General features: G+C 38.7%; 3 protein-coding genes across 4 annotated transcripts in view; all 3 read left to right on the top strand.

Annotated features, from left to right (window-relative positions):
• Nucleotides 1-4,972, top strand: part of LOC107710830 (cyclin-L1-like) — a 9,291-nt gene extending 4,319 nt beyond the window's left edge. Inside the window, exons 6-11 of the mRNA XM_016515682.1 lie at nucleotides 2,520-2,619; nucleotides 2,715-2,819; nucleotides 2,912-3,053; nucleotides 3,687-3,798; nucleotides 3,891-3,989; nucleotides 4,070-4,972. Coding sequence (XP_016371168.1) covers nucleotides 2,520-2,619; nucleotides 2,715-2,819; nucleotides 2,912-3,053; nucleotides 3,687-3,798; nucleotides 3,891-3,989; nucleotides 4,070-4,484 — 973 coding nt within the window. The 3' untranslated portion in view covers nucleotides 4,485-4,972. The remainder of the gene's footprint in view (nucleotides 1-2,519; nucleotides 2,620-2,714; nucleotides 2,820-2,911; nucleotides 3,054-3,686; nucleotides 3,799-3,890; nucleotides 3,990-4,069) is intronic.
• A 1,677-nt stretch (nucleotides 4,973-6,649) lies between these two features.
• On the top strand, nucleotides 6,650-10,299 carry LOC107710848 (selenoprotein T1b-like). Of its 2 annotated transcripts, none has more exons than XM_016515716.1 (6): nucleotides 6,650-6,882; nucleotides 7,296-7,406; nucleotides 7,545-7,671; nucleotides 8,962-9,049; nucleotides 9,176-9,337; nucleotides 9,714-10,299. In XM_016515716.1, the coding sequence occupies exons 1-5, from the start codon at nucleotides 6,752-6,754 to the stop codon at nucleotides 9,298-9,300; spliced, it is 582 nt and encodes a 193-aa protein (XP_016371202.1). In that variant the 5' UTR covers nucleotides 6,650-6,751; the 3' UTR covers nucleotides 9,301-9,337; nucleotides 9,714-10,299. The 2 variants fall into 2 exon arrangements, with proteins under 2 accessions (XP_016371202.1, XP_016371192.1); XM_016515706.1 differs by having other exon boundaries at nucleotides 9,176-9,333; nucleotides 9,714-10,298.
• Nucleotides 10,300-10,801: 502 nt separating this feature from the next.
• On the top strand, nucleotides 10,802-14,097 carry tsen34 (TSEN34 tRNA splicing endonuclease subunit). Its single transcript, XM_016515694.1, has 4 exons — nucleotides 10,802-11,483; nucleotides 11,612-11,750; nucleotides 13,417-13,689; nucleotides 13,800-14,097. The coding sequence occupies exons 1-4, from the start codon at nucleotides 11,157-11,159 to the stop codon at nucleotides 14,015-14,017; spliced, it is 957 nt and encodes a 318-aa protein (XP_016371180.1). The 5' UTR covers nucleotides 10,802-11,156; the 3' UTR covers nucleotides 14,018-14,097.
• Nucleotides 14,098-15,159: the final 1,062 nt, after the last annotated feature.

The following is a 15,159-nucleotide window of genomic DNA, read 5'->3' as shown; positions in this document are numbered from 1 at the left end:
ATTGGTGTATTTGTGACTCGTGTGTGTGTGTGTGTGTGTGTGTGTGTGTGTGTGTGTCTTTTTTAAATCTCTTGTTCATGGCTGTAATTAAAAGAAAATGGAGAGCTTAGTTTAACTTTGTCCTTTCTTTCTACTCTTTGATTAAAGGGTAGTCCATGATGGTAAGTGTCATAAAGAACCTCTGAACTCTGCTCCTCCAACCACATGACCTCAGGAATCTCCCCCCATTGGCTGCCCTTCTCGAGACAGCCAATCCAGTGAGAGCTCTCTGCCCGAGAATCACTGAACGGGGCCTTTTCCAGCTGCCAGCAGCATCTTGTTTTCTTGCGGTTGTCCAAAAGGATTTGTATTTTTGTTTTTGCTTCAAGACTCAAAATTGATCTCTTCTCTCTTTCTTTTGAATTAAATTATTTGGTTTTTAAAAGGTGGTTTTAAAGCCTGAATATTTGCTTTTTATTATTAGACCTCAACTACTAGATTTAGTTGGTCTTGTTTTTTTGTTTCCTAAATGTACTCCAATTTAAAGGGTAAATCACCCAAAAATTAAAATTGTTATTCACCGTGATGTCTTCTCAAACCCATACGATTTTCTTACTTTCATAGAACAGAAAAGGAGAAAAATTCACGTTGCTCATTCCCATACATTGAAAGCATATTGTGTCCAGAGGCTGTCAAGCTGTGGAAAGGGCAAGACCTAGTCCAGACTTGTTCTCTTTATTCCAAATCTTCTGAACTGAAATTCAAGATAAATCCCATCCTCTCTAATCTCATTTGTGCTACTGCATATTTAAATTTGGTATGTCTTATTTTGATATGCTAAGTAAGGGATAATGTACATCCAACCGACTGTTATCGCAGAATAACCCCCTTCAGGGATGTAAATTATCCTGCTTATAACACGGCTACTTGCCACATAAGTAAATAATTAGACGCAATATATTGATTTGAGTTGAAATATTTGAACGCAAAGCAGCAAGTTCAAACTAGATGGGACATTTAAGGGATACGGTGCAGTCAAACCACTTATTACACAACATTTCACCACATAAATAATTTTGGCAATAAAAGATATTGATTTGAGACAAAACCGTTTTAAAATCTTACCAGTTTGTTAGTTATCTTATAATCCATTACAGCGTACAAAACAATCGTGGCAAAATGGCAGCAGCTGCGTTTGTATGAAACGAGAGAGCGAGTCCACGATACCAGGATGACATAATGAAATAAATGTACACATAATATTGAATAGATTTAATATTTTATTACCTAAACAAACGCAAAGCTTCCACCAAGAAAAACTGTTCCTAGCAAGCGTATAGCGCCGACTTCAGTTACCCGGATGAGCCTGTGTTATTAGCTTTTACCGTTTGTAAACATACCTAGGAATGTTGCGACTGACCAATCAGAATCAAGTATTCCACAGAGCCGTGTAATAAGTTTGCATAACTGAACATACATGTTTAACCAAATTATATAACAACTTCACACTCAAAGCTATTATATGGCTTCAGAAGACTTTTCATGGTTTTATATTAATTTTGGTCTCTGCTCACCATATGCATCCATTGTATGTATCTTGATCTTGTTAAATATTTCTCCTTTTTGTGTTCCACTGAGGAAAGTTCCATAGGTTTAGAATGACATGATGGTGAGTAATGACAGTTTTAATTTTTGGTGAACCATTCCTTTAAAAATGCAGTTATCATCATAATAATTAGCTGTGAGGCGTTGTGTCTTACTGGAACTCTCTCCTCTTCAGTCTATGCTTGAATGACTTGTTTGAAGCTCAGCTTTTCCATATAAATCCAATGTTCTAAGGCCTGCAGCATAACATCTACAGTGTTTCTATTCCAGCGTAATGCACATCAATCTAGTATTTCCCACATTTTTCATAATGTCACAGAGCGTTTCAGGTCCACAGTGTCCATCTGGCTGTTTGCTGCTTTTTTTTTGAGAGAGAGCTTTGCATCCTATATCTGTTTGTCATTCAGAATTGAAGTTAAAGATTTTTGCTGTCTGCAAGTCTACACTTCAGGAGATATTTCATTCCCAGAGCAGCTGCTCTCAGTCATGCATTCCGTTTAGTGTTATGAGTTGCATGCAGTCAGTGCTACATGCCCATTGCATTAAAATTCACGATTTGCTCCATTTTATACTCCCATCTGCTTATTTTATAGAAAATTAAGCTATTATTTCAGAAGTTTTGTAGGAATGGAACTGTAGTCATTTGTCGCATGCAAACCAGTGGAACCAGTTGTATTTTTGACAAACCTCCCCCCATGGTCTTGTCTGTGTGCACATATGTGCCCGTCCACACTGCATGCTTGCCTTTACACTTTTGTAGAACAAAAGAGGAACGTGAGGCAGAGAGGGAAAGGACAATGTTAAACTCAAGCCTCCATTTATATTTGGTCTTTTTTTTTGCATCATGTGACAAACCTCGTAAATAAAGGTGACGTTATAGATGATCACCCCATGCAGGGAAGTGGCAATTTTGTGGTTCACCTTCTGTGTTGCAGGAACTACATGAATGACAGCCTTCGCACTAATGTGTTTGTGAGATTTCAAGTGGAGACCATCGCCTGTGCCTGCATTTACCTCGCTGCACGAGTGCTACAGGTACAAAACCATTCTCTGTCCTCCTCCTCCTCCACCTGTGTTTACTCTGAGCTCTGGTTTTAACGCCTGTCTTTTCTCATCATTCTTTCTCTCAGCTAACGTTACCCTCTCGGCCGAACTGGTACCTGCTGTTTGGTGCTACGGAGGAGGAGATCAAAGATATATGTGTAACCACTTTGAAGTTGTACACCAGAAAAAAGGTTAGACCTGTTTCACCTCACTCCCTTTTTAGAGTTGGCAGGTCTTCATTTGTGTTCTATCGAGTATGATTTGTTTCCTCTTTGTTTTTTAGCCAAATTATGAATTGCTAGAGAAGGAAGTGGACAAGCGGAAGGTGGCTCTACAGGAAGCAAAACTGAAGGCCAAAGGACTGAATCCAGATTGCACTCCTGCTCTTTCCACATTGGGTGGATTTTCTCCTGGATCCAAACCATGTAAGTTGTCACTTCCACTGCCTATTGTGCAGTCTAACCTTTTTTTTTTTTTTTTTTAAAGCTAAAACCATCTTGCTCTTTTTGCCTTGGCTTTACATTTAAGCATTGTTTACCCTTGTAGTTCCAAAGATATTACTTTTTTTTTTTTTCTGTGACACAAAAGAAGTATGTGTCCAGGCTGCCCTTTTCTGTACAATTAATGAAAAGCCCAAAGTTGTTACGCATACACTAGGGCAGGGGTGCCCAAACTCGGTCCTGGAGGGCCGGTGTCCTGCAGAGTTTAGCTCCAACTTGCCTCAACAAGTTTCTAGTATGACTAGTAAGAGCTTGATTCGCTGGTTCAGGTGTGTCTAATTGGGGTTGGAGCTAAACTCTGCAGGACACCGGCCCTCCAGTACCGAGTTTGGGCACCCCTGCACTAGGGTATGCGTTTAGTGTGTGTTCCTCCATAAAGCTATTCTGTGGTTTCAGAAGACTTGAAATATAGCACAGGAATCGTGTGGACTGTTTTAATACCACTTATTTTTTTATTTTTATTGTTGAAGCTTGACTTTTGGAAAAGAGCAGCAGGAACATTCTGCTAAACTTCTCCTTATGAAACAGTCATAAAATTAGATTTTTTCCCCCTGTCAGGTTCACCTAATATAATGAAAGCAGGTGAGAAGTCTCCTAACCCTCAAATGCTTAAGGCCATGAAGAAAGAACCAGAAGATCGGCCTCAGGGTTCTAAGAGCCCACACAACGGGTGAGTGTTCGACAGGATTGACTTTCATCAAGTATTTGTGTTTTGTTTAATTAAAGCGCACTAATTAAGAATCTTCCTTGTTCTCTCCTCAGACTCAGGAAAGATAGTAAGTTAGGTCGGAACAGTAGAAGTGCGAGTCGTTCTCGTTCCAGAACGAGATCCCGGTCCAGATCACGTTCTCCCAGACGGCAGTAAGTACCACTTGCAGTGCACTGCTGTCTGCTCTATGATGTTGGTGTCTATACTCAACTGCCGTTTTGTTTTTTTGTAGTTACAATAACAGGCGCAGTCACTCAGGCACCTACAGCTCTCGCTCCCGGAGCCGCTCTCACAGCCCATCTCCACGACGACACGCGAACCACGGCCCTCCGTCTCCCCTCCTGCCACACTTGAAGTCAAAGCAGCGCTCAGACGACCTGCACCAGCACAGCAGACACAGCCACAAGAAGAAACGCTCACGCAGCCGCACTCGTTCCACCAGCAAGCCCCGTGAGCGAGAAAGAGAGCGAGAGAGAGAGCGGGACCGGGATCGAGGTTCTTCGGACTTGGCGAAGAAGCACAAGCGCGAGCGTAGCAGCGGAGGCCATCACCGCGACCGGCGGGAACGCTCACGTTCGTACGAACGCTCTCATAAAAGCAAACACCACAGCAGCAGCCATTCGAGCCACAGTCGTCACAGGCGCTGAGTGTTTTCCTGTTGCGTCACGTCTGTAAGACTGCGAGCGAGTTTGTGTTTGATTAAAGTGGTCAGTGTTGACCTAGTTGTATGTTTAACTTTTTTTTTTATTTCTCGTGTTATTTTGCCGTTTTAAATGTTGAAAGGATATGAAACTACATATTTACAGTGTAAAGATGGGTTCAGTGTTGATGTAATATGGGAAATGCTTTGATTTATAAAAGCAACTTTTTTCAGAAGGTGGGAAAATCACTAGTTACATAGAAAAATGGAAAATGTTTTCAGGAAGGACACCGATACTTTGCACAGTTATAGAAAATAAGTAATAAAGATGCTCTACTGGTGGAAGAAAGTTGGTTTCTCTGAAAATAGATCTTTTTTTTTTTACAACTGGATGCAGACTTTTTTTTGGGGGGGGGATCATGGTGACTTTGTTACACTGGTTTTTAGTCTGCACCTCTTCATGTCAGATTTTTACTCAATAAAAAGTGACTTATTCCTACTGTCATTTGTTGTTTTTTACTTTATGGAACTTGGGTTTATGAATTGAAAATAAGTTCTTGCTCCCTGACATCATTAAAATCATTGATTAGGACACAAGCTGTTGTCACAAAAAAATCACAACAGTAGAAACTTCATATCTGGAACTGTGGCATTAAAAAGTTTGATTAATTCTAGAGCAGTTTTTCTTAACTGGTGAGTGTAAGGTCAAAGAAACAACAACAACAAAAAAAACTTAATTCTAAATGTTTGTAACTTGTTAGTAAAGTGTATTCACCATGGCAACTGTTGATTCCATAACCCAAAAATGCCATGTTATTTTCACTTTGTGTCATTTTTTATGTTTAAATGACTGGTGGCTCATACCAACTTAATTGTATGAACAAAAACTAGTTTGGGACTGCTATTTAATTGCCTTACTTCATAAGCTGGTTATTATTAATCAGTATTAGTCATAAGGGGGACGGTACTTGTGTATCAACAATTTTTGTGAAATAAATATGCTGTTTTTTTTAAACAAACAAATATATATATGTTGAGAACCACTGTTCTAGAGAATCGCTTCCATCTTAAATGGTTCTCTCTTTTATGTAGACTTGGAACATGTCTTTCTTTCTCTCAACAAATACATTCATGTAAATGAACAGAAAAACAAACACCCAGTGGCGCTGCTTCAGTAGGATTTCTGGGCCATTTGTACATCTTTTCTACATCAGGCCCTTTCATAATTCGCTCAGTGTGTTTTCTGTGGGCAGCGTCCTGAAGACAGTATGGTGGTTGTCTTTCCTTTTGAATTAATCAGGGTTTAAAAACGATTTATTGAATGCTTAAATATTTCACTCATTGTCGTCACCTAGTGAGGTAAAGAGTCATTGGAAAAAATACCCGGGCCTGTTCAAACCAAGACAAATGTTCGGTTTGATAAATTAATATAATTTACTTGAAAGGCTGTTAATGCGTCTGTAAGACCAACACGAAAATGAGCATGCCATGTCGTCAATGCAACGCGTCTATCTTATACAGAGAGGTGCTCTGATGCACGTGAACAGGCGATAGGAGCTTTTATTTTGACATGCTGTATATCGTCCTTGAATTTCCGGGTAGAGTTAGAGCAGGGCTTTCGCGAGCGGACTGTGCGGGATGGAAACGCGGTGTTTATGTCTTTTACTGGTCTGTGTGCTGTCACTGAATCACGCCACAGCCGACAATGGCAGCGTTAAAAAGATGAAAATGCAATATACAGGAATCTTTCTCTCAACAAATACATTCATGTAAATGAACAGAAAAACAAACACCCAGTGGCGCTGCTTCAGTAGGATTTCTGGGCCATTTGTACATCTTTTCTACATCAGGCCCTTTCATAATTCGCTCAGTGTGTTTTCTGTGGGCAGCGTCCTGAAGACAGTATGGTGGTTGTCTTTCCTTTTGAATTAATCAGGGTTTAAAAACGATTTATTGAATGCTTAAATATTTCACTCATTGTCGTCACCTAGTGAGGTAAAGAGTCATTGGAAAAAATACCCGGGCCTGTTCAAACCAAGACAAATGTTCGGTTTGATAAATTAATATAATTTACTTGAAAGGCTGTTAATGCGTCTGTAAGACCAACACGAAAATGAGCACGCCATGTCGTCAATGCAACGCGTCTATCTTATACAGAGAGGTGCTCTGATGCACGTGAACAGGCGATAGGAGCTTTTATTTTGACATGCTGTATATCGTCCTTGAATTTCCGGGTAGAGTTAGAGCAGGGCTTTCGCGAGCGGACTGTGCGGGATGGAAACGCGGTGTTTATGTCTTTTACTGGTCTGTGTGCTGTCCCTGAATCATGCCACAGCCGACAATGGCAGCGTTAAAAAGATGAAAATGCAATATACAGGAATGCCACTGCTGAAGTTTCAGATTTGGTGAGTAAACGGAATATATTTCTGTTTCCTGTCAGTGCGCGTGCTGATCAGTGTCATGTGTCGGTAAAGCAACTGAATTAATCTAAAGTGACATTTATTGTGTACGTTCAGTCAGGTGGTTTATGCATATTTCCTATTCGTTTTCTCTATCTAGCCGAGCACACTGGCCTAAGCATCAGTGCGCTAGAATCATAATACCATGAATAACTACCTTTTTATAGCATAGTATACGTAGTGTTTCATGACGTTTACTGAATTTATATTATTTAGTATACTAGTAGTATGTAAATATAATCGTATACAAGTATAGTTTTTTTTTTTTTTGCATTTGCAAAATGTCTTATTGCACAAACTTGCTATAACGACTTGCAGTTTGTTGTGTAATAAGCTTTTTTTATTTTTTTTATTTGCAGTGTATCCTGAGGGTACAGGCGGGTGTTTGAAGAGTACTCTCGGGTTCTCACCCAGAGGTACCCAGACATCCGCATCGAGGGAGAAAACTTCCTGCCACAGCCTATATACAGGTGTGTTTCTCAAGCATTTCTCATTTCATCAATAACTTTTGTATTGCAGACCATACAGATTTATGGACAGCTCCTATTAAAACAGTAGTGATTTTAACTCCTAAACTGAAACTGAAATGTCTTTTTATTTATTTTTAGGCACACAGCTTCCTTCCTCTCTGTCTTCAAACTTGCATTGATTGGTTTAATTATCCTGGGAAAAGACCCTTTTACATTTTTCCACATGGAGACTCCAGGAATCTGGCTTTGGGCACAAGAGAATAAGGTCAGCGTAGTGCATACGTACTACTTTTAAAAAATGTCACATAATATTTTGGAATATGTAAATTCACAGTGGGTCATTCACATATAATTGTGAAGTTGTGGGATTTTTCTGCCGCTGTTTTTGATATCACTCCTTTTAATCTTTTTTTTTTTTTCATTCCCAGAGAGGATATGTAAATTGTATAAATAAATATATCATAAATAAATAGTCAAAAATGTAATTTATTTAAATCAGTTTATTTTCTTCATTTGTTTTTCCTGTTAATTTTATATGAATTACACTTTATTTCTATATTGTCTAAATTTCTACCTAAATTTCAGTGATCAAGTTCAAATATCCCCCCTCTGTTTATATATATACAGTGGTGTGAAAAAGTGTTGGCCCCCTTCCTGATTTCTTATTTTTTTGCATGTTTGTCACACTTTAATGTTTCAGATCATCAAACAAATTTAAATATTAGTAAAAGATAACACAAGTGAACACAACATGCAGTTTTTAAATGAAGGTTTTTATTATTAAGGGAAAACAAAACCCAAAACTACATGGCCCTGTGTGAAAAAGTGTTTGCCCCCTAAACCTAATAACTAGTTGGGCCACCCTTAGCAGCAACAACTGCAATCAAGCGTTTGCGATAACTTGCAATGAGTCTGTTACAGCGCTGTGGAGGAATTTTGGTCCACTCATCTATGCAGAATTGTTGTAATTCAGCCACATTGGAGAGTTTTCGAGCATGAACCGCCTTTTTAACCCTCATGTGGTATTCGGGTCCTTTTTGCTCTGAAAATTTTTTCTTTTTCCCGAATTATTTATCTTTGACTAATATTTAAATTTGTTTGATGATCTGAAACATTAAAGTGTGACAAACATGCAAAAAAATAAGAAATCAGGAAGGGGGCCAACACTTTTTCACACCACTGTGTATATATATATATATATATATATATACACACACACACCATGTTTATATGCTTAACTTCTCACATAAAATTTCCCAGGCAGAAAAAGGTCAATTTTGTACTGTCTGTAGTGTAGCAATGTACTGTATGAACCACAGCTCACACAGAAGTCACTTTTAAACCGAGGAGCTTTCTGTCAATGTAGCAAATTTGCATGACCAGCTTGACCCTGTTACGAAATCTGTGGGGAAATTTTTCACCCTCACATGAAATTCCTTATATGGCAATGCTGGCTCAACCAATGGCTATCTTCAGAAATTACAATGCACACTTAAAATGTTTGAGTTGCCTACTACACGTGTTTGTGACTTTAGTTTGTTGTGTTTTTGTAAAGATATATGCCTGCATGATGGTGTTCTTCCTCAGCAACATGATTGAAAACCAGTGTATGTCCACTGGTGCCTTTGAAATCACACTTAATGGTAAGACTGATGATTAATTATAGATCAAAATATTCCAGCACCAAGATTTCACACAGCTGTTGAAACTACATGATGTTTAATGCGAGTGATTTTTTCCTCTGCGTGTGTATGTTTATGTGCTCACAGATGTGCCTGTATGGTCAAAGCTGCAGTCGGGCCACCTGCCCTCCATGCAGCAGCTGGTGCAGATTCTGGAGAATGAGATGAAGCTGAGTGCACACATGGACTCTCTCCCACACAGACGGGCGTAGAGATGTATTAACTAAACCGACTGGCTGTGGCTTGTGGGTAGTCTGATGGTTTTTTTTGGCACCATAAATTAAAGGGGTCATATGTTTTAGGTAGGTGTGGCTGACTCTTAACTTTTATAAAGAATATCTCTTTGGATTTGAGACTTTAGTCTTTGCAACTTTACAGATCTTCTTTATGCACCAAGAGCTTGTAACACTCCAAAGAGAAAGGAAAACTTGAAATCGCATCATATGACCCCTTTAAGATCAAAGATCTTGAATGTGTCCACAAGGATTCTGCAGGTCTTATTTCACCTTTCCATAATTGAAGACCTTAAAAGACCTTTAAAACGTTAAATTCAGAGCTTTTCAGATAGTTTTCAACCTTATACGTCAGACCTTTATCTTTTCCCTCTTTGTAACTTCCTCTCCAGGTGTGTGATGTGAGGCTTTGGTGTGTGAGATGGCATTAATGAAGGTTTGCACTGAACGCAGTGTGTCTGCTGGTGTAGACTGGATGTCCAGCCCTCTCTCACTGCTCCATGGGTCTCTCTATATCCACAGCCCTACAGTCCTCGGCTAATAATTATGGAGGAAATGGAAGGTTTCATCTGCAGGTATTCTGCTGTCATCGACCAATAAAAACACATGCTGTTAAGTGAGTCAAATTGGTGTTAAATACAGTGTTTACCTGTTTTGGGGTGCATGCAGTAGACTGCTGTATTAATTAAAATCAGTTTTCAGATTTGGATTTTCAAACTCTTTGTAATATCTGCGGAACTACAGTTCTGTTGTTGATTTCTCTCTCTCTCTCACACTCTCTCTCTCTTTACCCTTTCATCTTTCTTCATATGCTCTTGTGCCAATTCATTAATTCCACTGATGTTTATGCTAATTTTCAATGGATGTTTTAGACAACGGTATTCGTTAGAAATATATAACTAAATATGTACATATCATCAAGGATGTACTTTGATACATTTTGATTTTTGACCATTTTTATTATTTGTTTATACTCTGTTTTGAATAAATTCGGTCAATGGATGTGTAAACAAATGGTGTCTTTTGTCATTGGAAACCGTTTTCTTCCACGAGAGCGCTCGGTGGCTCAGAAGACCGAATACAATATTTTATATTTTCAGGATGTTTTTTTTTCCCCCTTCCGTTTATAGGAGACGTTTGTTCATTAAGCGGTAGGATTTTAAACCTATTAAAAGTATTCAAATGGGAATACTAAAACGATTGAATAAAACTGATATCCAGTTGTGTGATTGGTTCATCCTGAACAGCGATGAAAAAAGTAACAGATACCACATGAAAAAACGGCTAAAAAACATCTACTGGATCTTTCGAGGGAGATTACATGTGACTTTGTAAATTATTAAAATATATATTAGTTATATCATATTACCAATGTTTTGGCATGTGAAGCTTTCTTAAAACCATGCAAGTAAAGCTAACCGAACGTGTCACTTTTAGAGGACCACTAGATGGCGCCCGCTATTCAAATAGAGCTCGGTCACATGGTATGCTTTGCAAGGGAAGTAACGTGTATAGAGAACACGCGTGTTGCGAAGCGAAATGTGATTTTTGTTCGATTTTTTTTTCTTTTGTAATTCATTTTTAGCGTGAAAGTCTTCCAGCAGATGAAATTCTGAATTAACAGTCACGTGGAGTTAACGCGAGGTGAACGTGACCATAAGTTCTTTAGGCTGTCTGTGTCATGTTACTTAAATTTGCTTCATGTATGATCACTAGGTATTTACTGTTATCCTGTTTAGTACCAATACAAAAAGTCTAGGCAAATGCATTATAGAGCCGATTAAGTTAGTCATAGTCAAAAGTCGATAGTCATCCAGGTGTGTTTTGGAGGAGTGATGGATGGGGATCCAGCAGGAATGAATTTATCACAACAGTCATCAAGCATGGAAGTGAAAGAGGATATGGATACCAAAAGTGAAAGTGAGCATCAGCCATCAAAAGATGCTTTGATTGACATCAGCTTTTGCGGATCCACTCCTCTGTTGTGGAAGGTGTCGGACATGAAAAGGTGCAGATCTGTGGGAGTGATCGGGGCTCTGGTGGGCTCTCTGGCCCGTCAGCCTCGGCAGAACGTGCGGCTCGGCAGACCGCTGGAGCTCCTGCAGGAGGAGGCGCTGCTGCTGGAGGACACGAACACTGCTGCTGCTTCTCTGCAAGCTCAGGTGGCACACTTCCCCTGTACAGCCACAGAATGCAATCATCTATCTAACTATCTATCTATCTATCTTAAAATGTGTCTTATACTTTATGAGTGATATATGTGTGTGTGTATTATGATTATTTTCATCAGGATTGTGGAGATGAGAGGCATTCGGAGGCTGTGAGGCAGTATGAGGCCGGTCTGGAGAGCAGTTATAAGGAGCAGTGTGCTCTGGCCCTGGAGGACAAGAAGACAGTGCTGAGGAGAATCATGAATGAGAAGGAGAACGGTGAGAGAGTGTCTGCTAAAGTCATAGATGGAAGACACTAGGGCCAATTTATTTTACATTTCTCCTATTTACATATTCAGATGCTTATTTTCTTTTGGCATAAGTGACTATTGTGCCAATAGTATATGAACATGTAAACACTAAAAAAGAGTTTTGAATTTCATACAAGAATTTATTAACCGTACTTGTATCACTATACTTCATATTGTTCATATGAATGCTCCAGGTTTAATACAAGTTAAGATTTGCCGACAAAATATGTGGCTTTCTGTCGATTACCATATAACGTAATTGTAACTTTTTTGGGGGGGGGGCGCAATTTGAAGTAGTGCAGTTACAGTTGATGTTTAGGGGCTGGAATAAATGTTAAAAAACCTGTTATAAATCCACATATATTACAACAGTGGCAATGAGAGGTCAGTGGCAGTATCCACCAAGATACTGCAAATAATGCTCTTGACCTATTTGTGGTTTAAAAAATAAAACTGAACCCAATTTCTTTATTTCTCAACTGCTCAAACCTTACAGCCAAAGTGAAATCTTAAGATTAGATACAACAATAATAATAATAAAAAAATACATGTTTACAAGTTTAATTTAAGGCATCAGAACTTTTAACAGTAAAACTAAACAAAGTACTTGACAAAAAAAAAAGCCTACTGTGTTAAAATAATAAAACAAAATGCATATTCAGGGCTCATTGATACAGATTTTTATTCTGGCCCCCACCACAAAAATTTAGATACAACAATAATAATAATAAAAAAATACATGTTTACAAGTTTAATTTAAGGCATCAGAACTTTTAACAGTAAAACTAAACAAAGTACTTGACAAAAAAAAAGCCTACTGTGTTAAAATAATAAAACAAAATGCATATTCAGGGCTCAGTGATACAGATTTTTATTCTGGCCCCCACCACAAAAATAAATAAAAAATATTATTGTTTTTGACCTATGTAACCTTGTATTTTAATAAATAAGGTTGTTATGGGACCAAAATATTAGATACCAGTTAAATTTCACAATTCCCAATTCCAATTTCAACAACACAGCAAGAACTACTAGCCAAACTAATATAAAATTCAAACATTATTAAAGACAAGTAAACAGTCAATAAAAAATGATAACAAATGATTTAAACACAGAAGTGTTAAGTTTTCGTGTTGGTCTAACAGTAATATTCTAGTAAGAATTACTGCAGACATTAAATAAATTAATCAATGCAAAATAACTGTATGAATTAAATATAGATTAACCTTTGTTAAAGCTATGAAAGTTATTCAGTAAAGAGCAGTGAATGACTTTTTTTCTGTCTTTTGTTGTTTGATAACATTAATGGCACAGACAGCAGCAGGTATATTAGGCTGTCACTTTTACCTTATTCACGGATTTAATATATTGACACGCATCCAATTTTCTCTCAGCTGTTATTTATCAATTAGCTCCCGAGGCTACTTGCCAAGATGGGTATTTATATCTTCTAAATGCGAATTTTGTCACTGTTTTGGAGCACACTGCCTTATAGATAACCTTAAGACTAACATATTGATACTAACACCCAAAAAACTATAATTTTATGTGTATTGGTCTGTTCAAGTGCAATAAGCGCCCTGATACTGAATATAATATGTGTCAATGATATTTGGCTCTCCCTGATCCCACAGGCACTGATAACTCTGGCAATGCAATTAGAGACCGTCTTAATGCACTGGACCAGGCGTTCCGCTTCCCGTGGCCGGCTATGGCGGTTCAGCTCTGTACTGCCCGCGCCGGCTTCAGCCACTGTCCGGAGGAACGCAGTTTTCATTCCACTGATTGGCCAATGCCTAGAGATGAACGCTTGAACACTAGATTCTGTGTATACAGAGATCTGAGAAATAAAGGCTTCTACCTGACCTCTGCAGGGAAGTTTGGAGGAGATTTCCTGGTGTATCCAGGTAAGTTTGTGACGACCAGGAATATCCAAAGGCCAATTTTTTTTCATTGATTACAGATATATAAATAAGTGCAGCTTAACAGCCAAGATCTTTATATTGTCATTTTGCAGGCGATCCTCTGCGTTTCCATGCTCATTTCATTGCATTATGCATCTCCATGGATGAAGAGTTACCTCTCTGTGATATTCTAGCTATAGCTCGTCTGGGCTCTAATGTGAAGAAAACAGTATTGCTTTGCTCTCCACGGAACCGCAGCGAGACCGGAAAGGATGAGAGTGTGGAGGGTGATGTGGTGTATTCATCGCTGCAGTGGAGTTCTATGCTGTAACTACACAAATATAGTTTGTTTGATATTAGAGAGATGATGCTTTTCAGAAACTTGGTGTGCCCTCTGATGTGTAAAGAGTGTGTGTGATCATCTAATAAAAATGTTTTGTCTTTATCTTTTTGTGCTTTTTATGTTTATTTGTAGTATTGGTTTCCAGTACCACTCAGTTTAAACCTCACAGCCATTTAAAATTACTTATAAAGTGAGATGGCAAATATATTCTATGAGATTGTTCCGTTTTTTTATTTATATAGCGCTTTATACAATTCTGATTGTACCAAAGCAGCTATGCGGTGTCAGTTCATTGATGATTCAGTGATATCACCCAGTTCAGCTCTCTTCCAATAGTGTCTGTGCAATCAGTCAGTCAGGCGTCCCCAACTAAGCAAGCCAAAGGAGACAGTGGCAAGGAACCAAAACTCCATTGGTGACCAGAAATGAAGAACAAACCTTGGGAGAAACCAAGGAAATGGTTTAATTTCTGTTATGTAGTACCTGAACTTTAACTTAAAAAATATATATGTATGTATACATATATACATGCATATACATGCATATACATGTAGGGAAGTCGTGGCCTAATGGAATTACTTATAAAGTGAGATGGCAAATATATTCTATGAGATTGTTCCGTTTTTTTATTTATATAGCGCTTTATACAATTCTGATTGTACCAAAGCAGCTATGCGGTGTCAGTTCATTGATGATTCAGTGATATCACCCAGTTCAGCTCTCTTCCAATAGTGTCTGTGCAATCAGTCAGTCAGGCGTCCCCAACTAAGCAAGCCAAAGGAGACAGTGGCAAGGAACCAAAACTCCATTGGTGACCAGAAATGAAGAACAAACCTTGGGAGAAACCAAGGAAATGGTTTAATTTCTGTTATGTAGTACCTGAACTTTAACTTCAAAAATATATATGTATGTATACATATATACATGTAGGGAAGTCGTGGCCTAATGGTTAGAGAGTCGGACTCGTAACCCAAAGGTTGCGAGTTCGAGTCTCCGGTCCGGCAGGGATTGTAGGTGGGGGGAGTGAATGTACAGCGCCTTCAATACCATGACTGAGGTGCCCTTGAGCAAGGCACCGAACCCCCAACTGCTCCCCGGGCGCCGCAGCAAAAAATGGCTGCCCACTGCTC

This window comes from Sinocyclocheilus rhinocerous, unplaced genomic scaffold (genome assembly GCF_001515625.1).
Source record: "Sinocyclocheilus rhinocerous isolate Xijiao unplaced genomic scaffold, SAMN03320098_v1.1 scaffold943, whole genome shotgun sequence".
Lineage (NCBI taxonomy): Eukaryota > Metazoa > Chordata > Actinopteri > Cypriniformes > Cyprinidae > Sinocyclocheilus > Sinocyclocheilus rhinocerous.
This window is presented reverse-complemented; position numbering and strand designations above follow the sequence as displayed.

What these genes read in the sequence shown, in the direction of transcription:
- tsen34 (XM_016515694.1), top strand. Translation starts at nt 11,157, where the DNA reads ATGGATGGGGATCCAGCAGGAATGAATTTATCACAACAGTCATCAAGC. An exon ending in CTGCTTCTCTGCAAGCTCAG is followed by an intron (nt 11,484 to 11,611) that starts GTGGCACACTTC and finishes TATTTTCATCAG; the next exon opens with GATTGTGGAGATGAGAGGCA. An exon ending in AGATTTCCTGGTGTATCCAG is followed by an intron (nt 13,690 to 13,799) that starts GTAAGTTTGTGA and finishes GTCATTTTGCAG; the next exon opens with GCGATCCTCTGCGTTTCCAT.